This window comes from Pelodiscus sinensis, chromosome 8 (genome assembly GCF_049634645.1).
Source record: "Pelodiscus sinensis isolate JC-2024 chromosome 8, ASM4963464v1, whole genome shotgun sequence".
In the NCBI taxonomy this organism is placed as follows: Eukaryota; Metazoa; Chordata; order Testudines; family Trionychidae; genus Pelodiscus; species Pelodiscus sinensis.
Window position 1 is genome coordinate 41,577,388 of NC_134718.1, and position 25,969 is coordinate 41,603,356.

Consider the following 25,969-nt stretch of genomic DNA (forward strand, 5'->3'; position numbering starts at 1 on the left):
AAGGCAGTGTTGCCCAGGATTCACATGGAAGTGTCCTGTTGGTGCAGCCGTGGAAAAAGGTACCAGATTGAATCCTTTGGAACAGGCAGGAGTTCTGGAAGATGCAGGCATCATACGCTTATGTTTATCAGATAGCCAACTAGTTGACTAGTTGCTTACATCCCTAGTATGATCCCCTATTTATTGTATTGTTCCAGTTTTGTTATTTGTATTTTAGGTTCTGGCTTTATGCCACTATCTTGTTTGTGACAATCGTTTTTTTGTTTTTGTTCTTGGGCCTAAGGTGTCCTATTAGTTAAGTTTGGTATAGTGTTAAATAAAGCTGATTGTTGGACCAGCAACCCTGTGTCATTCTTGACTGATAACCATGATAGAGATATGGTACAGGTGCAGAGCCTGAACTTGGGCCCTTTTGACCCAAATGCCCTAGACTAACATTGATAATATCCATTCCTTGCTTAACAAGACAGACAAAAAGCTAAAAAAAGTATTTTATTTCTGGGTTTCCTTTTTAAAAATTAAAATACCTTATTTAGAGAAATTTTTCAGCACAATAGTGCATTGGAATTTACTCCACACCCCAAATCAGCAAAATACTTAAATCCTGTTGAGTACTCACATGCTTAAGTACTTAAATCAGAGACAAAAAGAAAGAGTGCTCATTATCTCCCAAATGATTTATGTGAAACAAAATCAGAAGTCCCTATAACAGTATTTCACAATTATTTTTTCTTCAGCACTTCAAAAAAGTTAGAAAAAGTAAAATGAAAATACATGTGTGAAAATTATACCAGGAAAATATGACTGAATAACGAATGCATATAAATACAGGTTGAACCTCTCTAGTCCAGAACAATCTGGTCCAGAAACATCCATAATCTGGCATGATTTTAGTTAGCCAGATGTCCACTTTTCATGAATGTGACCAAGTTTCTTGTGGTCCCATAAAGTTTGTTTATAGCCACTCAGTCCTAGCTCTCAGTGTTCTCTGCTGTTATTTAACTCTAGTTTACCCTAATATGTCTTATAAGAGCTCAGTAAGCAGTGGGAGTGTTGGTAATACTGCTAGACAATACTGACCTACCGTAGTCTGGAAAATTCTCTGGTCAGGTCCCAAGGGTTCTGGACTAGAGAGGTTCAACCTATAATACGTAAACATGGACTACTACGGGAAAATTGCTTACACACATTAGAGGAGATTTTCAAAGCCACATGCCTTTGAAAACTTCTTCCACTTTTTCTGAATGTAGAGGTTTTTTAAAAATGAGAATAAAACACTTTATTTTAACAACAAGCAGTCACATGGCCTTTTCTCAGATCTAACAATAGCAACTATAGCCTTCAAGTAGCGATGTTTCTGTCACTACTGCATGTGACTGATTCCTGCATTCCATGATTAATGAACACTTCCTGTTCTTCAGTCATAGTGTTTACTGAGATTCTGCCCCAATCACAGGAATCCAAAGTGAATGTTAAAATGACAGGCTAACTAGACAAGCTGTAAAATCAGGAACCACTTCAAAACTAGAGAATGGATTTGATATCAATATTTAGGTGACTGCCCAGTCATAAAATAGTACATCATTTACACATATTAGTGACATAAAATAACAGGATGATTAAATAATAATCCTATGATTAATAAAATCAGAGTTAATTCGAAATTCAGTTGTAATAAGGTAAAATAAAATGATTTCAAATGTCATGACACCATATGGTTGGCAAAGTGAAGTCAAATACCCACACTGACTAGATGCTACCTGAACTTGATTCCAAAGAAAAGCACTGTAATCTTCCATTCTAAAATGCCATTTTGTTAGCAATACTGTAGGGGGAAAACCCTTCTTTTTATAAATTCCACTGCCAATCACAGTTTCTTGTTTCCAGTTTTATAGCCCTGGAACTGCAGAAAACTGAACAGCATGATCTAAAAGTAATTCACAATTCTACTGCTTTTGGGAAGTGCCATATCATTTCCACAACATTTTATGAATTAATAAATTCATAATAAATTAATAATTGTGAATGAAGGCTTAGAATGATATTTAATTGATAGAACATAGATTAAAACAACCGTATCAATACACAGTATGCAACAGTCTTATAAATTATAGTTATTTATACGTGCAGAAGTCATGTTCAAACATGATAATTCATATAAAATATTTAGGTTTTTTAATACCTATTATGTAACCTGTATTTTTCACTATACTACAATAATTTTACATCAATCCATATCATGGAATATTAATATATTTGGTATTTCATACAATTTTCATATTAATTTTGAAACATTAAGAATGCCACACTTCATTTTTAGAAAGTCTGTAAAAATGGATGATTTATTTTTTCCATGTTTGATTTCAAAGTCCTCTGCCAATTTTTAGATAAAATGGGTTTTAAAGGATGAGATATAAACCCTTTTGAAAAGGAGAGTTCAACAAGAAGAATGGAAGACTTAACATATTACTAGCTGATACCAATGGACATATCATAAAATCTTAAATGTTACTCATGGTACTCATAGTAAAAGCTTGTTTTTGCATAGTTCTTGCAACTTTATTAAGTCTTATTATTTAGGTCATGCAGTTTCTGATGCTCTCTTTAAGAATTTCATCAATAAACCATGACATAATTTTGTTAAATCCAAAGATCACCAGTTCAGTACACATTAACAGGACAAAAAAAAAAGATGAAAAACTTACCGCACACCACATGGATTTCACAAGATCAGAATTTAATTCCTGACTCAAGGCTTGAATTGTTAGATGTTCTGCTATAATCCTACAATGCTTTAAGTCACTCTGGTTTCTCATATGCTCCACATAATTCCAAGCAACAGCTCCAATATGTCCTGCAGGTAAAGTCTTAACAATTGCCCTTGTTCCAGTATAAACTGATTTTTTAACCTCCTTATCATTTTTACAAAAACGCCTGATTAGTAAAGTGGAACGTTCTTTTTTGTTTCTAAAAAACTCTTCCTCCATCCCTTCTTCACAGTTATCACTGCAATCTTCAAAATGGCTCAGAAAGGGCTTTGAGGGCATTCTTCCAGTAAAATTACTGCCACAGAAGCTGTGACCTGAGCATGCCACTCTAACCTTTTGTGCTTCTCTTTCCAAACATAAATATTTATCCCTTAAAGTGTCACAGCTATCACAAAAATGTTGTCCATTTTTAGTGTCACAATTATTTGTCAATTCCATTAATTTACAAGTGCAGGCTGTTGAATCGCTGGTGTGATCATTGCCAACATTTACACACTGTAAACAGTCATCCAAAATGAAGCTCTTGGGTAGTGCACACAAAGCTTTCGATATATTTCTTTCACTAGCATAGCTCAAGTGAAACATTGCTACATTATCAGCATCACTTGTGCCACATTTATTTATTGCTGACTGGTTTCTTAAGGACTTCATGTTTACTGATGGTCCATCCATCTTCAACTGAATTTCAGCAAACATGGTCGTTTCCAGTGAAGTAGAAATTCCAGTTTCTAAGTATGTATGTTCTTCTGCTAAAGAATCATGTGATTTATGTAACTGGTTATGCTGATCACTGCTCTTGCGTTTTTTCTTTAGAATGTTACAATTAATGTTAAGAAACTCCACTGAACCAGGGATGCATGTGCTTTTATCTCTGAAGTTTTCATTACTCCTGTTACCTGTCATTTCTTCTTCATTTGCCAAAGAGAAAATTTTGGGCAGTGAACCCTGACGATGTTCTTCTTTAAGCCCGTGTAAGTAGGAAAAAGTATGCATAGTCTGCTTTCCTTGACTAGCAATGTGTCTTTTTATAACACTGGTGTCCAAAGCATTTTCACTATTTTCATCTCCAGCTGACTGAGCAGGTATCACTTTACCCTGTGTCAGAGACACAAGTACAGAAGCTGCCATTTCCTCAGAGGTCATTTTGACACAGTCTTTAGATAATGTTCTGTTGTATCTCACTGATAATCATACCATGATTTCAATGTATGAACATTTTGTGCCAAATTATCAGTGCATACACACTGTAAAAGCATGTTGAATCCTTTATTATTACTTTTAAAAGCACATGCATTACTAACTACAAATCTTTACCAGATGTGGATTACTGATGTGAACTGCAGATTTTCTTAAAGCAATTTTTTAATGTGATATTGCTAGTTGATAATTTTCTTTCCACTGTCAGCATTTCTGTCATACGCTGGGCATTGTCTGTTGATACCATTTGTAGAAAAAGAGCATATTTGAACATATAATCCATTACAAAAATGCATTTCACCATATAACATCCAATTAGTTTCCTGCAAGAAAAAGACAGCATGTTAAATTCCATGGCATGAAATGCATAGTCACATTAACAACAAGACATGGTTAGTATGTAAAGGTGGTTCAGAGAGTGTTAAGGACAGTCAACTTGAGATTTAATTAAAAAAAATAATTAGAAAATAATTTTAGGAACTGTATTGTCTACACAACCAGCAGCAGCAAGGCTCAGAGCCTAGGTCAAATGCCTCAAGATTGCAGGGCTTGCTAAAGCAATAAAAATAACAGTGTGGATGTCTACGCTCAGAGCCTAGGTTCCAGCCCCACAGCATGAGTTGTAGGAGCTCAAATCAGTTTACCTGGGCTCTGAGATTCACTGCTGCAGGTCTTTTTGCTGTATAGACATCCCCTAAGATTTCTTCTGTCAATATTTGCAGTTTTACAATTACATTTTCTTATTATAAATTTTTTGCTCTCTGCTACTATATGGAAAAACAAACAACAGGAAACTCTGACTATATGGGGGTGAAACTTAATATACATAATATGAACAATGTAAAAAATAATTGTTTTTACATGATCTCTTCCAGAGTTATTCTAAGGTTTTTATCACTAAAGTCAATAAAATAATTTTCAGAAAGAAGTTTACTTATTATTGATGTCCAGTGAAAAACAATTGATTATTTTCATAATCAAAATTATAGACACACAATCACATAGAGTAGGGCAAAAGTAAAGTGGTCAAGAGGATGAATGGTCATGCCTTAGCTGTAGGAGCACCATTTCAGATTTGATAGGAGGTAACTTTATCCATGATTCCAGAGGCTACTTAGGCACGTAAACTCTAGGGCTGTGTCTAGACTGGCTGCGAGTATTTGCGCAAGAACACTGACTTTGTACTGTACAAAATCAGTGGTTCTTGTGCAAATACTCCGACGCTCCCGCTCAGGGATAAGCCCTCTTGAGCAAGTATTCTTGCGTAAGAAGGCCAGTGTAGACAGACAAGTTAATTTCTTGCACAAGAAAGCCCGATGGCTAAAATGGCCATCAGAGCTTTCTTGCGCAAGAGAGCATCTACACTGGCACAGATGCTTTTGCGCAAAAGCAAGTCTTTTGCACAAAGGCACATGCCAGTATAGACACTCTCTTGTGCAAATACTTTTAACGGAAAAACATTTCCGTTAAAAGTATTTGCGCAAAATCATGCCAGTCTAGACTCAGCCTAGTTTTTCAGTAGATAATTTAGCCATTTTAGCTGACAAACGCACTGTATCTAATTCCTATATAAAAGAAAGAAAATTAAATAAATATCAGACTGTTTCAGTTCTAACAACAACATGTTCTTAAATCTTGTGGCAAGTCACTTAAGGGACACTGTTATGTTTAAAATACTCCATCAGGACTCCTGGGTTCTATTTCAGTTGTGGAAGGGAACTGCGGTTTAGTGGGAGAGGAAGGATGGCAGACACATTTGGGTTCTATACAAGAACATTAGAATGGCTATACTGGTCAAACCATAGGTCTATCTAGCTCTTCCAGCAATGGCTAATGACAGGTGCTTCAGAGGAATAAACAGGCAATCAAGTGATTAATTCTTGTCACCCATTCCCCGCTTCTGGAAAATATGCGAGGAACACGCCGAACATGGGACTGGATTTCTGCCCACCCTGGCTAATAGTCAGAGGGACCTATGCTCCCTAAACTTATCTAGTTCTTTTTTAAAACCTGTAATAGATTTGGCCTTCAGAACATCCCCAGCAAAGGGTTCCAAAGGTTGACTGTGAAGAAATACTTTGTTTTAAATCTGCTGCCTATTAATATAATTGAGTCTTGTGTTATGTGAAGGAATAAACAGCACTTCCTTATTCAGTTTTTTCACACAATTTATGATTTGATAGATCTCTATCCTAGCCCCTTAGTCATCTTTTTACAAGCTGCAAAATTCCAGTCTTTTTAATCTTTCCCCATATAGGAGGTGTTCAATATACCTATCATTTCTTTTGCCCTTCTCTGTACCTTTTCAAATCCAATAGATCTTTTATGAGATGAGCTGACCAAATCTGCATTCAGCATTCAATATGTGGTTTTCATGATTCTTTTCCTCTCCTCTTCCCATTTTTCATATCCAGCTCCATGTATTTTGTTAACTAAAGATATTGTAATTGTGTGGCATTAGGATCACACATTATCAGAGCTACAAGCGGTCCATTAAAGATCCTCTCCTGAAGCCCAAATACAAATCCAGAAAACACAACCACAAAAATGCACCTGTCCAGATATCTATGTAATTAAATCTGTAGAAACAGGTGTATTCATATGTACACATCTAGCATGCTTTAATACAAATATTTCCACATTATTTATTATTGAAGTTGTTCTTTAGTGCCTAGAGAACCCAACTAAGATTAGGGCTCCAGGGTGGTAGGTTCTGGACATACACATAAAAAGCAAGCCTGTAACAAAGACATAGGGGCTATGTCTATACTGGCCCCTTTTTCGAAAGGGGCATGCTAATTTTCAACTTCAGAATAGGGAAATCCCGCGGGGGATTTAAATATCCCCCGCGGGATTTAAATAAAGATGTCCGCCGCTTTTTTCCGGCTTGGGGAAAAGCCGGAAAAAAGTGTCTAGACTGGCGCGATCCTCCGGAATAAAACCCTTTTCCGGAGAATCTCTTTGAAGTAGGAATAAGAGATCCTCCGGAAAAGGGCTTTATTCCGAAGGATCGCACCAGTCTAGATGCTTTTTTCCGGCTTTTCCCCAAGCCGGAAAAAAAGCGGCGGCCATGTTTATTTAAATCCCGCGGGGAATATTTAAATCCCCCGCGGATTTCCCTATTCCCAAGTTCTAAATTAGCATGCCCCTTCCGAAGAAGGGGCCAGTGTAGACGTAGCCTTAAAGTGAGCTGAGTGCTGACTGTGATAGCCATGCGCTCCCTCTGCATCTAAAATGCTGCGATGGTTCAATCAACACACCCAGCAAATTCTAGGTACATAAGCACAGTTAGCTAACCTATTCTGGGAGACCATCTTACTTATGACAATATCAGGCCCACTGGCATGAAGGCAAACCACTCATGTGACCCACTCACTAACCTAGGTTGCCCCTCATCGTTTCAAGTTATAAACAATAGGACACCGAAACCAAAGGAAATTTTTCATCTATGTTCACTTAGCTTCGTTACTTGTACAGTGTTTTAAATTTAAAATGCCAGCCAGTACTGACTACTATTTAGTAACTTCTAGAAATATATTTTTAAAAAGCTACCAACCTAAGAAAATTGTAGGAGAGAGTGCAGGGTCTGAGAGGGAGTTATGACCTCGGGGAGGAGGATGCAGAGGGTTTGGGGTGGTGACCTGGGGCAAGAGGTGTGAGGTGCCAGAAGCAATCTCTGGCTGGGAAGTGTTTACCTAGACAGCTTCAGATAATACCCCAGTGAGACCCTCAAGCAGGCTTTCTGCCTGCCACACAGCCCCATGGCACAGAGAGGCTGGCTGCTCCATGCGGCTTTCGGCTTTCTGCAGGGGCAGGTGAAGCCTTCACGCACTGCCCCAGCACAATCTCTCAGCTCCTGTTGGCTGATCCTATCTCCAACACAATCCGTCAGCTCCCATTGGCTGGTTCTGTCCAATGAGAGCTGAGAGATTGTATTGGGGATGGGAGAAGCAAATGAGAAGAGGACGTTACTCACCTTAGTGCAGTAACAATGGTTCTTCAAGATGTGTGTCCCCGTGGGTACTTGTAGACTGTTTTCTATGAACTCCTTCACCCATACTCCAAGAGCCCTACAGTCACTTCTGATCTGCTGAGAGTATCATTAGTGCCTACATAGATGAGTAGCATAGGGTAGTAGTCAGAGGGTCTGATGATACTCAACAATCCCTCCATAACATCTCAGATACAGACTCCAGCAGGCAGTATACCTCCCACAAAGCCATGTCACTGCAACAGATGAGTGCCCCGACTGCCTCAGAGGAGAATCTCCAATTATCACTACCCTACATTTCCTCTTTGGGGTACATGGTTTCTCTCTCTCCATCTTAGTGGACAATGAGAGGTGAAGGCAACATAACAGTTCTCCATCACTATGGTGGGTAGGTTTGGAGCAGTGGTGGAGCACTGCCTCCTGTCAGAAGTAACCAGCTGTCAGCTTCCTCTATGTGACAGAGTCACCTCTTCTCTCCCATTGGTGTGCCAGCAATCCTCTGTAGCTGTAGAGCTTTCTCAACCTGGGACATCTCCACATGAATACTCTCAAGGAATTCCTCAACTTAGCTACCATGAATGCTCCTCAACTTAGCTACCTTTTCTGACAGCTCTCCTACCTGCTTCCTAAGAGATTCCACAAGCAGGAATCTTTCACCCTGGATGGTCCACCCAGTATGGTTTTCTGTTAGAGGGAAATGTAGGCAACAGTCTCTGGAAACTCAGGATTTGGGTAGAGGCATTCACAGTCAGGTTACAGGCTAGATACAGGCAGACGTGAAGGAGAAAGGAGAAGTGCTGGTAATGGCAATGCAGCCCTTCCTAACCATAATGGCTATATTAGTTCTCCCTCTTAAAAGCTACGGATTTTAGCAATTTAAACAATTAACCAATAAGCCTACACATATCAGGTAATCCAAACTACATGCAACCCCTTGCTGCCTCTCTATCAAGAGGCAGCAAGGGCGGGGAGGTGGGAGCAGCTCCCCACAAGCACCTGATCCTACGGAGCCGCCCCCCCTCTCTGCTCCATGCTGCTGTCTCTGACAATGAATCAGCAGTATGGAGGGTGAGGGAGAACTGCCTGCTATCAGTTGACATGGGAAGTCAGCTTTCAAGCAAGCTCCCTACCTGTACTGACTCCTGTGAAGCCACCTGCTCCCTCCCACCACACAAACACATTGCTGCCTCTCTATCAGTGGGAACAGCGCAGGGGGGTGGGGCAGGCAGGAGCCGATACATATGCAGCAGTCAGGGGGTAGGAGGAAGAGAAGGGGATGGCAGGCAGGATGCCTGAGCAGCCTCCATCTGTAGGGAGTTCGGGCTCCCTGTGGACAGGGGTATTTCGAAAAAGCGGCCAGCCGCGATTATGCAAATGAAGCACAGGAAATTCAAATCTGCGCTTTATTTGCAATTTCGCTCACCTGCATTAGCATTCCTTTCTGGAAGGAGGAATGCAAAGCAGACATACCCTTATTTATGAATAAGACTTTTTTTTGTGTTTTACAGTTTGCTGCAGCTTGCCACTGCACTGCGCTAACCTTCTGACTAACTATATACAAGCTGAAGTAAGAGAACTGTGGGTTTTTTTTTTAACTATTAATTGTTTAACAAAAGAAAATGAACAGGAATAGGTAAATCTACAATATCTAATTTTCTCTCTTTTCCTTCACAGAAGTGACACAAGGCGGAAAGAGGTTGGAGCTCCATCCATAGCCAAGGGAAGCAAAGAAGGAACTAAGAGGAATTGGGCTGCGTGCGCTAACTTCAAAAGTGGGAAAACGATGCACCTCTTGAACACTGCTGTAAAAGTCTCTGATCTGTGGCACCGTGGCAAGCCCGACACCAACAGTGGAGTACCCATAGGGACATCACTCAAGGAACATGATGTTTTCTGCAATCATATTGTTCACTCTTATGTGTTGTACTTCTTCCCCCATCCGGTGTCTGTTTTGTCTGTTTAGCCTTATACTCAATTGCTGTGCCATGGAGCCAGGGGTGGCCCTGTGCCTGCCCTGGCCCCACACGTCCATTTTGGAGTGCCTGCAGCTGCTGCTCCATGCTTCTGTGCAACTCCTGCAGGAGCTCGAGACCGAACTCGCTCTGGACTCCCTCTCCATAAATGCGATGGCTTCCCTGTGGCATCCCCACCCGACTGCGGAGAGGCATTATTGGAGACTGGACACCAATACCAACTGGTGGGACCAGCTGGTCCTGGAGCAATGCGATGACCAGCAGTGGCTCCGGAACTTCAGAATGCAAAAGCAGACATTCCTGGAGCTGTGTGCCTGGCTCGCCCCTGAGTTCCGGAGACGTACCACCCAGCTGCGGGCCCACTATCCCGGTTAACAAGAAGGTTGCCATTGCCCTCTGGAAGCTGGCCACCCCGGACAACTACCGCTCAGTGGGACACCAGTTCAGGGTGGGCAGGTCCATAGTCGGTGCTGTTGATGCAGGTAAGTCCTGGGGGAGGAGGGATGCTGCACTCCCTGCACGGGGGAAGGGAAGACTGAAGGCTGGGGAGAGTGGGGGAAGCCCCGTCACCCAGGGGTTTGTGCCATCCCTCTCTCACACAGGCCTGCTGGTATGGGGGGGGGGGGGGAGGCTGTGGGACGAGGGGGCCCTGGTGTGTTTGGGGACAGAGAGCATCAGAGGGCATCACAGTGGGGCAGGCATCCACCAAGGGATCATGCACCTACCCTGCCTCATTTGGTGCATTCCCTGTGTTTGTACGCTCTTCTGCAGGTTGTCCTGCCATCAACGATATCCTGCTCCAGCATGTCATCCGCCTCTGGGACGTGGACGCAACAGTGGCTGGCTTTGCTGCTCTGGGGTTCCCCAACTGCGGGCAAGCCATGGATGCAACCCACATCCCCATCCATCCCCCAGAACATCGAGCGGCCCATTTTATTAACCGGAAGGGATACTTCTCCATCTTCTCCAGGCCCTTGTGGACCACCGTGGCCACTTCACAGACATTTATGTGGGGTGGTCCAGCAGTGCACATGACACCTGAGTCCTTCGTAACTTCAGCCTGCATCGCAGGATGGAGGCGGGCACTTTCTTCCCCCAGCAGGAATTTACAGTTGGGGATGTCCACATGCCTCTCTGCATGGTGGGGGACACGGCCTACCCCCTCATGCCCAGGTTGATGTGGCCCTACACAGGATGGATGAACCCCGGCCAGGCACGTTTCAATGACCACCTGAACCGGGCCCGCAACCAGGTCGAGTGCACCTTTGGCCAGCTGAAGGCGTGCTTCCGTTGTCTGCTCACCCATCTTAAGATGGGTGAGCAGAACATTCCTGAAGTTGTGGCAGTATGTTGCGTGCTCCACAAAACCATGTAGCAGAAGGGGGAGGCCTTTCTGCCGGTGTAGATAGCAGCCGAGGGCTGGGCATTTGAACAGCCCCACACAGCCACCAGGCGCACCAATATGGGGTGCACATCTGGGAGGCCCTGAACGACAGTCTCCCAGGCCCCACAGTAGGGTCACTTCTGTCTCCCATCTACATCTCCCTCCCATTCCCAATCCTTCCCTCCCCTGCATCCCAATAAACAAAACCATTTTTTTCTTCAAAAACCAGAAGACTTTTATTTTTATTTACAATAGGGAAGAAGGATGGGCAGTGGCAGGGGCCTCTCAACTGTGAGGGGAAGCTATTGCTGGGAGGGGTGGTTCCTGCCAGTGCCTCCGTGGGTGCGGAGGCCTCGCCATTCTTCAGGCCAGGTCCGGGCAGGCAGGACGGGGATGTGGGTAGGATGGGGTGCAGCAGGTGGGGGCATGGCAGCAGCAGGAGGGGTAGCTGGAAGGGGCCTGGACATGGCAGGAAGGACAGGAGGATGTGGCAAGACCATACCATAGTTCACGGCGTGACCGATGTGCGACGTCAGGGTGGTAATGATGTCACACACGTGGTCACACCTCTGCAGAAACTGCCCCCATGCCTGCTGCAGCCACTCCACGTCAGCCTCGATTTTTTGGCTGATAGCTGCCTCAATTCTTTCAACGGCCTGCACGTGTCACCATAGGAGCTGGTCCTGCTGCCTGGCCTGCCAGACTGGTGCCTGGGTGGTTGGTGGTGCCACCACCGCAGGGCTGGAGGGTCCCTTGCTCCTAGGTGGTCCTGCTACAGAGAACAGAGAAAATGATAAGACAGTGAGGCAGTCCTGCGCACACTGTCCCTGCACCCCACACTCTCTGCCCTGAGCCCAGGTGACACCACACTACTGTGGCTTGGGCCTAATCTGTCCCGTGTGTATGGCTGCATACAGGATTCCCCTGGGGAGTAGAGTGATCCTCCATGGATTGTAACCCTTGGGAGACATCACTGTGAATGAAGAACCCTTGTCTGTGTCCTGGCCACTTGGCATGTGGTATGTCAACCCGTGGAACTCCTTGCGAGGGGAGACTGTGAAAGCTTAGGACTATAACAGAGTTTAAAGAGGAGCTAGATAAATTGATGGAGGTGAGGTCCATAACAGGCTATTAGCTAGGGGGTAAGGAATGGTGTCCCTGGCCCCTGTTTGTAAAAGGCTGGAGAGAGATGGCAGGAGATAAATCACTTGATCATTGTCTTTGGTCTATCCCCTCTAGGGGTATGTCTACACTACAAAGTTAATTCAAACTAACAGACGTTAGTTTGAATTAACTTTGATAGGCGCTACACAGGCAAACCGCTAGTTCGAACTTAATTCGAACTAGCGAAGCGCTTAATTCGAACTAGGTAAACCTCATTCCACAAGGAGTAACGCCTAGTTCAAGTTAAGGGCTGTGTAGTCACTTAATTCGAACTAGTGGGAGGCTAGCCCTCCCCAGCTTTCCCTGGTGGCCACTCTGGGCACCACCAGGGAAACTCTTCTGCCCCCCTCCCGGCCCTTCACAGCCTCCTGCAGCAAGGAGTTCCACAGGTTGATTATTTGCTTTGTGAAGAAGAACTTTCTGTTATTAGTCTGAAGCGTGCTACCCATTCATTTCATTTGGTGTCCTCTAGTCCTTCTATTATGGGAACTAATGAAGAACTTTTCTTTATGCACCCTCTCCACACCATTCATGCTTTTATAGACCTCTGTCATATCCCCCCTCAGTCTCCTCCTTTCTAAGCTGAGAAGTCCCAGTCTCTTTAGCCTTTCTTCATATAGGACCTGTTCCAAACCCCTGATCATTTTACTTGCCCTCCCCTCTTCCACGTCCTTTTCCCAGTCTCCCCAGAGGTTAACCCCACCTCCTCCCCGAGTATTGTTAAATAAAGAGAGTTTCTATTTTTGAACACACGTATCCTTTATTTTGTTCATCAGGAAGGGGGGCTAGGGAGGGGTAAGTGGAAGGAGGTGAGGGAGGAATTGGGTACGAGCCCCCAATGGGGAGGACCAGGGTGGCTCTGCGGGCTCCTCGGGGTGAAAGCTCTCCTGCAGCCCCCCCCAATTGACCCTCCCCCGGATGGCAGCCTGCGGCAAGTGCAGCCAGGCTGATGGCCGAGTCCCGTGATGTGCCGAGTGTGGGCATTCAGGGCACTCCAAAGCCAGGACTGCTTTGTTGTCCCTCATCGAGGTAGACAAGCGAGCGGGGAACCCCTGAGAACTGTCTGTCCGGGGTGGGGGTCGGGGTCGGGTCCCTTTAAGCACAGCCCTCGGCTAGCCTGAGACAGCAGCTCCACGCTCTAAATCCTAATCTGATGCCCTGCCGGCACTGCTTCCGGCCATCCTTAACCTCAGTTCAGGGGCCACTCAATGTGGACATGCTAGTTCGAATTAGCAAAATGCTAATTCAAACTAGTTTTTAGGTCTAGATGCACTAGTTCAAATTAGCTTAGTTCGAATTAACTAATTCGAATTAAGTTAGTTCGAATTAGGGCTGTAGTGTAGACATACCCTGGGGTACCTGGCACTGGCCCCTGTTGGCAAAGAGGATACTGGGCTAGATGGTCCTCGGGTCTGACCCAGTCTGGCCATTCTTACATTCTTGTGTTCTTATGTGTGTCTGCATTGCACTGTGCACATTCCCTCCCCAAGGCAGAGCACATGGCTTTGACTGTTGTCACTGTGTAGGAGCAACACACCAGCGATGCTGTAGTCATGTTTGCGTACACATCCCCACATTGCATAGGAACAAGTATGGTAGACGAGGTCTGGGTTCTCGGACCCCTGTCAATTGATGTCCTCAGAGACAGAACCAGGGCAACTGGGGAGTATACCACCCTTGCAGCAAAACTCAAGAGGCCACAGGGCCAGGCCAACTGCTCCCCGCTCCGCCTCCCACTAGCCCTCACACAAGCAGCCCAGGGAAGTGCATGGTCGCAGTGTGGGGCTTCCCTCGAGGGCAGCCTAGGGACCGGGAGCAGCCATGCTCACAGGGCTGGCTCACTGCAGTTTTCCCAGGAGTAGCTGCTTTGTCACATGGGCAGGCATGGCTGCGTGCTGTCTGTGTGCGGCACCCTTCAGGAGGTGTGGGATCTGGCCTGAGCTCTTGGGGCCTTGGCTGCTTCCAGCCGGCATTCCCCCTCCCCTCTGGGCAGGATGTGTGTGAGCAGCAGGGTCCCAGGAGTGCCCTGGAGCTGCCTACTGCATCCACATGCCACACAGTCAGGCTGCACAAGGTTGCACGTGCTGTGTACTGTTACACAGCATGCAGCTTGAACTGCCTGAGTGACGCTCCCTCCCCCTGCCCGCAGGGAACCCAGCTCCTGCGAGCGAGAAGCGCAACACTCACTGGAGGATCCTTCACCGTCCTCAGATGAAGCCCGGGAGACATCCTGACTGCTCACCACTGGCTCCAGGTGGCAGGTGAAGGTGCTGCTGTGGTCGTCCTCATCCTCCTCAACCTGGACCCGGTGGGCAGATCACCCTCCGGCGTGGCTGGCCTGGTGACTGTGGGGGCGCAGGCTGGTGGCCACAGGCACCGAGGGTCCTTTCACAGCTGTCTCCCCAACAGTGACATGGAGACGGTCATAGTGGGGGCAGGTGTCGGTTCCTGCCCCCTGGCCCTCAGTGGCCCGGACATAGCCCTGGCGCAGCTCCTTCACCTCAGCCTGGACCTGTTCAAGGGTCCGGGCTGGATGTCCCTGCTGGGAGAGCACCTGGGCCATGTGGCTGAAAATGCCTGCATTCCAGCTACAGGCACGGGGATGTGGAGGGCTTCTTCCTCAGCCCACAGGTCGAGAAGGGCCTCGACCTCTGCCTGGGACCAGCAAGGGGCACACCACTTTGTGCCCCTCTGGGCCTGCTGGGAGTACTGGGGTTGCTGCTGGGAGGAGGGTGCAGGCTCTTGGTGTCCCCCTGGAACAAACATCTCTGGGGAGGCTCATGGGTGCAGCAGGGCAGAGCCGCAAGATGGAGCTGCTGGCTGTGCTGCTGCTGCCACATGGACTCTGCAGGCTGCGTGTGGCTTTAAGGGGGGATTCAGCAACCAGGAGGGAAGGAGCTGTGAGTGCGGGTACGGAGCGTACAAGTAGCCACTTGGCTTTTTTCCTGGGAGGCCAGTTCTTGCACAAAAACTCTTGGCTGCCTGTCTACACTGGCCTCTTGCCCAAGAACATTTGCGCAAGAAGGCTTCTTCCTGATACGGAGCGTCAGAGCTCTCACACAAGCAGCCCTGTTTTCCGACGCTATACTGTAAATTTACTTGCACAAGAACACGCGTGCAGTGTAGACTGCCAGCAAATTCTTACACAAGAACAGCCATTCTTACGCAAGAAGTGTGCAATGTAGACATAGCCTTAGATTATATTTGCTGTTGCTTATTTGTGGCTTAGTAACCAAATATTTTACATTCATTAACAAAATCCAAGCTACATAGTGAATGGGAAAACTGTGACTGACAAAAATGGATTTTGGATGTTAATAGCATTCTGCCATGAAAACTATATATTCCACTCAGATGATTTAAGTAAACACCTTGTCACATGAAATGATTAAAGAGTATATCCAATATACCCACATATCTAATATATTCCCAAATATGCTTAAAATCCGGATTCTCAGTTCTATCAAATTCTGATGGCAAAGGACAAAAGAAGTATGGTTTAAACAAAAATGGCCTGGACAGTCGGTGCAGGTGCAGCTGGGGGGCCTGAGTCTACTACAGCAGATGTACTGGGAAAAAGAGCATGGGCAGAGCCAGGCTGGCAATCTGGGAAGGCAAACCTTTTCCTGCCTAAACCAGTACTTCTCAACCAGTGGTACAAGTACCCTTCAGGGTACTTGAGAAGTCTGGGGTGATACTTCAACACAACTGAAATTTGGAAAAAAAACTGAATTTTTGTTGCAAGTTTTACAGCGCTTGAAATTTTTGGAAGTACAAAAATAACAACCACCTGTCAGGCTACGATGAAGTTGTTTAAACAAGTGTGTTGCAATTGTAGGAAAAAATTGTGTGTCTGAAAAACTGTAGGTATTAGGGATACCCCCTTTTTAAAAAAATTAGAAGTACTTTATAAAAAAGGTTGAGAAACACTGGGCTAAACCACTGTACACCTATGGAAAAGGGACACTTGTTTAACTTTTATTATCTGGAGAAAAAGAATCTGTTACATCTGCCTTAGAGAACAAGTTATTCAACCCTTCAAAACAGTAGTCACCAACCAGCAGATCGGGATCTACTGGTAGATCCTGAAGCCTCTGACAGGTGATGCTGACTGGTTTAGCTGAGAGGCTATCAAGTGATAGCATTTCAGCTTTCCATATCCCCACTGCCTTGCTTCTCCTGCTCGCTACCTTGGAGCTATCCCCTCAGCCTCCTGCACAGGATGGGGGAGGCAAAAAAAAGGAAGTGCTGATGTTAGGGTGTCCACTTCCACCACTCTTATATCCCATCTCAGGAGAGGGGAGAGAAGAGGAAAAAAACAAGGCTTCAGATGGAGAGCTTTCTGGCAGCTGCTCCTGTGTCTTAAAGAGGTTGGCATACTTAAAGGGGCAATGCAAATCTGTGTCACACTCAAATACACAGTGGCTACGTCTACACTGGCCCCTTTTCCGGAAGGGGCATGTAAATTTCACTAGTCGTCGTAGGGAAATCCGCGGGGGATTTAAATATCCTCCGCGGCATTTAAATAAAAATGTCTGCCGCTTTTTTCCGGCTTTTAAAAAAGCCGGAAAAGAGCGTCTAGACTGGCCCCGATCCTCCGGAAAAAGTGCCCTTTTCCGGAGGCTCTTATTCTTACTTCAAAGTGGTTGTTATTTTTGTTCAAAGTAAGAATAAGAGCCTCCGGAAAAGGGCACTTTTTCTGGAGGATCGGGGCCAGTCTAGACGCTCTTTTCCGGCTTTTTTAAAAGCCGGAAAAAAGCGGCGGACATTTTTATTTAAATGCCGCGGAGGATATTTAAATCCCCCGCGGATTTCCCTACGACGACTAGTGAAATTTACATGCCCCTTCCGGAAAAGGGGCCAGTGTAGACGTAGCCAGTGTCTTTCACACCTCCTTACCCAACATACATTTGTAGTGTTACTTCTTTTACTTTCAAAAAGGGTATTATTTTAGGTTTTTCATTGGTCTGTGCATTTCTTAATTTTTATCTCTCTCATTTAAATTTAATTTTCAGTAGTAAGTCAAGAAATGTCTAACCTGTCGTAGCTGGAGTAATTTTCCCTATGATAATTTTTTTAAACATATAGGCTACGTCTAGATTGCATCTCTTTTCTGTAAAATAAGGGATCTTTCAGAAAAGGCTTTATTTTCCGAAAGATCCGCGTCTAGATTGGCGCTTTTTTCCAGCAAAGCTCCGTGCTGAAAAAAAGCGGCAGCCATTTTTATGCTAATGAAGCGGGGAAGATTTAAATCCCCGCTTCATTAGACGTATCGCAATTGCTAATTTGCATCCCTTTTACAAAAAAGGGATGCAATCTAGATGTAGCCATATAGAGCTAGGTTTTTTGGTTTCTCCTGGTGGTGCACAGCTGCACATTACCTCAATATTAGTACATAAAATTAATTCCTTCTAATTTTTAATATCCATGTGCAGAACAGTGGCAAAGAGTCTCCCAGAAACAGGCTGAGTCTCCTGGATGCTCTTGCAGCCAAATCAGGAGAACAACTGCTAACATTCTGGCAGCGCAGCTGTGCTAAGGCAGACTCTCCCCTGCCCTGGCCAAACGCTGCTCTTGGAAGCAAGTGGCATATTCCTACCGGCCCTGGGGAAGGAAGGCAAGGGGTCACCACACACTGTCCTTGCCCACCTCAACAGCTCACATTGACCAGGAACAGGGAACCATGGCCAATGAGAGGTGGGGGGGAGGTAGTGCCGAGCAGTACACAGAGCCATCACCAGCCCCTTCTCTCCAGGAGCCACTGCTGGACATACTGTCCCTTTCAGGAATGGCAGAGGTCCAGGGTGGGGGTGAGCTTGCCTTAGCTCCACTGGCCACCCCCAAGAGTGAGATAAAACTATGCCCAGCCACAGCCTGAACCCCTGCCTCAGCTCTGAACCCACCTTCTGAACCCCAACCCCTCTTCCCCATGCTCAGCCCAGAGCCCCTCATACTCCAAACCCCTCAGCCCAAGAGCAGAGCCTGCACTACCCCCAGAACCTCAACATCCTGCCCCAGCTTAGAGAGAGAATGAGGATGGGGGAAAAGAGGAAGCATGGAGTAAACAGGGCTTGGCCCCAGAGAAGGGGTGGGACAGGAGGCAGGGATCCTGGAATGCATTTTAATTCAAAAAGTGATTTTGTGCTAGATTGAAAGACTGCAGAGAGGATTTCTTTAAAGCAGTGGTCTCCAATGTAGAACCAACAGGCAGATGGATTAAAAACCAAGCTTTTGCATACAGCATTTCTCTGCTACTGTGGGAAAAAAAAACACTACACTACAAACACCGCCTCCCACTGTTATATTACAGGATAAGGTTAATAAAATTTGCAGCAGATATTTTCTATATCAGTTTAGAACATCTGACTAAGTAACAAACACAAGGTGAATTATAACGAGTTCTGAAAGCCATTGAAAATAGCTGTAAATCCTGTATATAACTGGAAAGCACTTCAAGCCAAGGGGTGCAGTAGCATCCTTAGAGCATGTCCACAGTAGGAAATTTCAAAATAGCATGCTCAACATTACAGAGAAGCCTCAAAATTAGTTTGAGCCAGGCTCCCTAAATGTGGATGCACTCTCTTTACATAGGCTATGTCTACACTGCAGGCTTTTTGTGCAAGAAGCTTTTTGCAGAAGAGATCTGCTGCAAAAAATAGTTGCGCAAAAGTGCATCCACGCCGCAAAAGCGCATCACAAAAGCTATGTGCTTTTGCACAAGAGAGCATCCACACTGCATGGACACTCGAGCAAAAAGGCTCTGATGGCCATTCTGTTAATGGCAATCAAAGCACCTGTGTTTTTTCTGATAGGCTCTTTTTGCACAAGAAACCCCTGTTGAGCATCCCCACACACACCTTTTTGTGCAAGAGTTCTTGTGCAAAAAGGCGAGTTATTCCTTGTAGAAACAGGTATACCTTTACCACAAAAAGCCCTCTGTTCTGCCATTCTACTGTAAATTTTCTTGCGCAAAAATGTGCTTGAGGTATGGACACTCTATGGCTACGTCTAGACTGGCATGATTTTTCGCAAATGCTTTTAACGGAAAAGTTTTTCCGTTAAAAGCATTTGCGGAAAAGAGTGTCTAGATTGGCATGGACGCTTTTCCACAAAAACACTTTTTGCGGAAAAGCGTCCGTACCAATCTAGACGCAGTTTTGCGCAAGAAAGCCCCGATCGCCATTTTCGCGATCAGGGCTTTTTTGCGCAAAACAATACCGCATTGTCTACACTGGTCCTCTTGTGCAAAAGCATTTGTGCAAGAGGGCTTTTGCCCGAACAGGAGCAGCATAGTATTTCCACAAGAACACTGACAATCTTACATGAGATCTTCAGTGTTCTTGCGGAAATTCAAGCAGCTGCTTTTGCGGAAAAACTTGCCAGTCTAGACACAGCCCATGAGTTTTTGCACAAAAACCCTGAAGTGCAGATGTAGCCTTAGAGCCCCAAAAAGCACTGGGAAGTAATAACTTTGAATGATTCTCGGGAGTAGTTATTTCGAAATAGCAGCAGTGGAGCATCAACGCTACCGCTATTTTAAAATAACTATTTTGAAATAAGCATTATTGCTCATGAAAAGCAGGAGTTATTTCAAAGTAACCACCCTGTTATTTTGAAACAACAGGCTTGGAAGTGTAGATGCTCCACTTGCTATTTCAAAATAATTGGTGTTATTTCAAAAGAAGTCCCTGGTGTAGTCAGGGCAGAGTTCCAGGATTTGTGTTTAAAAGGCAAGTTTATACATATACTTCAGATCAATCCTGTGAAATTGGAAGATTAGGTAGCCCCTCAGAACAATTGAGCAAACAAGTATACAGTAGTGCATATGCAAACTAGTGTTTTAAAAATATGCACTGAGTAAAATGGCTGTATCTTTCTATTAACTGTTTAGTAATACAACTTGTTACAGAACATCTGATCCAAATGGGAAGGTGTTCTTGTAACACAGCTGACATGGCAGTGAAGTGTTCCAATGTTTAAAGTGGGAAGGTGCAGGAGCTGTTGTAGTGGGCCTGGGATGTGGACATAGGACAGGTTTTGGCAGCAGGGAAAGAAAGAACAGACGATTATTCACTCTTCCTTTATTTCCTCAGCAAAATCATTTCTTCTCTACTCCCCGGACTCCCTGTAGATTTCACTTTATTATGTTAGCAGAATGGCTAGCTTGAGGATTGTGCAAGACATTGACTCATGAGGAGGCCTTATGGAGGGGAAGGGCAGAATGTTAGTATATGGTGTGACTGGTGGATAAGCAGCCTTTGGCTATGCATATGTACTCTTGCCAACCTTCTGTTGATTTTACCAGCTCAGCTGATAGGCAGCATCTTCAGGTTTCTCACAGGTCTGCAAGGATTCAAAAGTTAGAAAGAAGAAAAAAGAAAAAAAAAAGACCTTCTGTAGAACTGATAGGGACATTGAAACAGGCCCTGAAAAAAAAAGACATTGCTGGTTTTCAAAGTCATTCAGCCACCTGACAGGTTTATGAAATTAAAAGTACAATCACACAACTGACTTTTGGTTGCAGCAAACCATACGAACCACAGAATACTACATAAGTTGCAGCAAACAGGATTGGACATGGGGAGAAGAGAGAAGCTGGGAAAGTCCAAAGCAAAACACAAGAGAGGAATCATATCATGAACAAGTTATTGGTTACACAGGCCATGTCTTTACTAGGGGGAAGACTGATGCTGCTGCAATCAATCTTCTGGAATTTGATTTACTGAGTCTAGTAAAGACCCACTAAATCAGACTAAGAGGGAACCCCCATTGGCAGCAAGTACTCCTGCAAAGAGTAAGGGAAGCGGATGACAGTGTTTTCTCCCATAAGCCTCCCACTGTGGGGATGAGGGGGAACTTCAAATTAAGGTACATCAACTCCAACTACATTAATGTAGCTGGAGTTGCACATCTCAATTCAACATTCCCCTTTAGTGTAGACCTGGCCCTAGTGACTTTATTTTTGAACAAAGTGCATTAGCAAATCCCTCTTATAACCAGATCTTCATAGTGTAAATAGAGGACTGTGACAGGAAAGAACTGCATAAAAGTTGCCACTCAGAGCAAATAGAAATGCATACAAATTTTGTAACTCTGCCAAATGCTCTGTTTCCCAAACAATTCTATTAGTTATTTTTCTACATATTAGAAATGTGGTATGCTAAAGTCTTTCACTTACTGACAAGTGATTAAGTGACTTTTAAAAACAATTAAAAAGATGGATATTACTGTATATTATGAGACTATATAGCGATTATAAAAAGGGACAAAATACTCAATGCTTAGGTTGTACAGCCGCTCTCCGAGTTATGAACAAGTTACAGACCAATACTTGGTCTGTAACTCGAAGTGTTTGTAACTCGGATCCCATAGAGTTACATGGCGACCGTGCTGTTTGTAAGCGCGGATCACCGTTCGTAACTCGGATCTGCATTTACGACTGCTTTGGTCGTAAGTGTGGATGGTCGTAAGTGGAGGTGGACGTAACTCGGGGCGTGGCTGTATAACAAAGTATACACTGTTCAATGACAGACCAATTTTTTTTCTTCATTTAAATCATTACTCTGGGGTGGGGTTGGGGATAAGGGGTTTAATATGCAGGTTTACTCAGGGAGAGAGGACTACTATTACATGAAACTACAACTGAAACAGACCTCCAATCAAAACCAGTTACAATAGCTACATTTGAAAGGACATTAAACCTAAAACAGTGCCAGTATAATTATCTGTCTGAAACCTTGCCGGAGAGTGCAATAACTACCAAAAAAATAGAGAAGTTTTGTACTCATGTTATAGATTAGTTGTGTGCATCTAAAAGCTTCTTTCTTAATATGTGACAAGTTGGCCTCATTGGGATTCTATGCTATATGTGCTTTTTAATACAAATTACACATAATAGTTTCTAAAGCTCCTATTTTCACTTCCTCTTCCAGCTACTTCATGTAAAGGGAGGCAAGACTACATACACTGCCATGACATGACCACATGCAGAGGAAAGGTAGATCTGTAGGGTGTTCCCCGTTCTGTACATCTGCAAAAACTGTGCAATCAGACTGAACGGGACGGAGGAGTGAAAGGGCTTGGATGGGAATTGCACTACACAGTAGTCTCTCTCCCAGAACTCTGGGGGAACCACATTAAGCAATCTATTTGCTCCAATAATTATGGAAGAACCACTGGCGGGAGGCATTCAAGCAATCTTGTTTGGTCTTTGACCATTTACACCAGTGTTTCTTAAACATTTTAAGATCGAGGAACACCAAACAATATTTTTTTAAATGGGGAACTCCAAGGATTTTTTTGTTGAGAAAAAAAGTCGGGGCAGGGGAGAAGGGTCGGGGGAAGTTGAGAAAAAAGGTCGCCTGCCCCTTTAAGGATGGCCATTTTGCACTGTCATTCTCTGCAGCGCACCTCCGACTGCCTCGCGGCACACTGATGTGCTGCGGAACACAGTTTAAGCAACACTGCTTTACACCCAATGTGTCGCAGATCAACCTTGGACCAGCAACCCGTGGACCTATAGGCCTGATTTCTTCTGCATGCCTGCCTAGCCACTCAGCTGAACAGTAATTTGCAAGAGTTGGAGCCTTGGATACAGGAAGATTCCCTATTTCTATCATCAGAGGGGTAGCCGTGTTAGTCTGAATCTGCAAAAGTGACGAGGAGTCCTGTGGCACCTTATAGACTAACTGAAGTGTAGGAGCATAAGCTTTCGTGGGCAAAGACCCACTTCGTCAGATGCATGTAGTGGAAATAATATTTCTATTACTATTGTTAACCCTAAAGCTCTTTAAACCCACAACTTTTAGCCAGAGATGTTTCCAATTCACACAAATTTGAGAAGGGAGACTGACATCTAGCAAGTGTCTAGTTTATTTGAAGAGTCACCAAAACATGAAGCTTATTCGTAAAATGTATAAACAATTCCTTTAGAAGGACAAATATAAAAATAGCAGTGTCCACTAAATGAAGTATCCCATAAAATGCATCCATCTTAATATAGCCATATGAATCAAATAATTATATAAATTAGTTATAAATATACCTTTGGAGGGGGAAAAAAGGTAACAAAAACAGGCTCTTAAAGCATTTTAGTTTGTGTATTAAGAACATAGAACAATTTTCTCCCTCTTCATTTTTGGAAAGTTCCAAAACAAGAAGAGCCAAGCCAAAGAAATTCAAGGGTGAGAGCTGACACCATGGAAGTTTCTCAAATGGAGCTCCACAAGTTTCTTCAAGGGAATTCGGGGGCACTGTAGATGAAGTAGATCCCCAGAGCAGTTACTCTATGCAGGATGATTCCCTCCACACACCATTACTTTCCAAGTGGAAATTCAAACTACTTGACCTGCTATGAGGGCGGGGAATCAGCCAGCTAAGCGGCTGAACTCAAACAACTGAGTTTTGTATAAGAAATAAATGCATTATAAAACTGTTAGAATAGTGATGTATTGTATCACAAGCCTCAGAAATACCACAAGTTCACATCAGAGGCATTCTTGCTGTACACTGTAGCATGGATAGAGAAAAATCTTGTGGGAGGAAAGGTCTCACATCAGAGTATTGTCTAAAACAACAGACAGCTAAGTCCTACAATACTGGGCAAGGTCACATGCAACTGGAGAGTCATCTGTTTAACAAAATGTACTATTATTAGATACAAGCTATGCAGCACATGTGCATACTTACAGAATTAAAATATTTTCCCAAAATAAAATATTTAAAAATACCTTGCACATATACCTTTCATGAAAATGTTGCGTACCAAAGCAAAATTACACTTTTCTGCTTAAGTACTTGAATGTTAGGAAGGCTCAACAGCAACAACAAACACCACAAAAGAAGTTAACTGAAATAGTACACTGGAATACCTTAAATATTCAATTACATTTCAGTATTTATAAGAAATACTTTACAAGCCAATTGAAAAAAAAATGAATTTTTTAAACAGGCTCTCCATTGCAATTTTCTTACCAAATTACCATTACTTTTCTATTGATAACAATATACAGTGAAAGGCATTCCAGAGCCCAGAACTCATTTAGTCTATTAAGGCATGTTGCAGACTACTGTGGAAAAAAACGTCGCAGCTGGAACACCAGCCTACAAAGTGCCAATCTTCATGTAAAGCTCAATCCTACATTTCTCACACACCCAAGACTTCCCTTTCTAGACTGAACAGGAGATTTGGATGCAGAAAGAGCTGTTATGTATAAATCCAAGGTCTGACCCGCTAGTTCACTTATGACCCAAAGAATCACCACAGCTGACACCACCTGAAATGCTGTTGCTTACAGTTGCTAGGTGTGCACTCTTCGGGACTGGAAGCAGAAGAGTCACCTTTACAGTTTTCAGAAACAAGTACAAGGTATTTGTTAAGACTTTGGTGATTTGTTTGTGACTTGTTAGTGAAATTCAGGAAGAAATGCTGTGGATGGTTTGATTCAATATCTAACTGCATTCTATTGTGTCATGCACTCAAATACTACAGCAATTCAACAAAACAGACCAAACTCATGGCCAGAGTTTAATCTCCCACAGGACAAAGTCTCAAGAAACTCCCCTAACATCCAGTGAAATCAGAATTCAGTCACTAAAGAAAGAGACCCAAATGTAGATAGTGCTAACACATTGACACTCTTCTCCAGCATACAACTCTCATTAAAGTAAATGGGAGTTTTGCTCAGAAATCAAGAGTGCAATATGATCTATGTTTGGCAGAAGCATGATTCTGGAAACCACACCCACAGATCTCCACACAGGTCTTCCAAGACAAACAAAGTAGCATGCAGTGCAAGTTGTACCACTCTTATTTGTGTATTCAGTCACTAATGGCCTCAAGAACTCACAAAACACTAATTTAAATAGGATTAAGATGGTGTAATTGAGGGCAGAATTTGACCACTTTCAAATATGGTTCACACTTCTGCATATTAAGTGCATTTTTAATTTTTTTATTATAAAAAGCTATCAGTTCAATTATATTTCATAATTAAGAACTACACCCAATTACACCTCCTTTTTCATATAGCTAACACCAAATGACTGCAAAGGGCTACTTAAAGAATAAGTTCTAGTTGCGTTGGAGTCACATGATTAAGCACTGTTTCACTTTCAACTTTTTTTAAAAGTATATAAAACATAGCAGATTGTTTAATCTGATGCATTAGCATAGTGCCTAGGAACCCTATTCACTGAACAGAACCTCATTGTGCTAGATGTTGTACTAAAGCAGAAAAAAAGGACAGTTCCTGCCTTAAGTCTGGTTCCTAAAAAGGTTATATTAAAACAAAAGTTTAACCAATGTGGAAACACACTTTCTATTGAAAGAGTATTTCCATTTGATCTTTGAAATATATATTTTATTATAATGAACACTCTAACAGTTTAAAATTTTAGTTACTGATAACATTAATTTTAAGCCCCGAAGAGACCATTATGATTTCTGTCCTGAGTTATACAGAAAGTTAGACTAGGATGTCTCTGAAATGCT

The 25,969-nt window shown here is 43.7% G+C and overlaps 1 protein-coding gene across 1 annotated transcript in view; it reads right to left on the bottom strand.

Moving 5' to 3' along the window:
• Nucleotides 1-25,969, bottom strand: part of LOC102463271 (1-phosphatidylinositol 4,5-bisphosphate phosphodiesterase epsilon-1) — a 106,368-nt gene that overhangs the window by 73,868 nt on the left and 6,531 nt on the right. Inside the window, exon 2 of the mRNA XM_075935144.1 lies at nucleotides 2,706-4,288. Coding sequence (XP_075791259.1) covers nucleotides 2,706-3,911 — 1,206 coding nt within the window. The 5' untranslated portion in view covers nucleotides 3,912-4,288. The remainder of the gene's footprint in view (nucleotides 1-2,705; nucleotides 4,289-25,969) is intronic.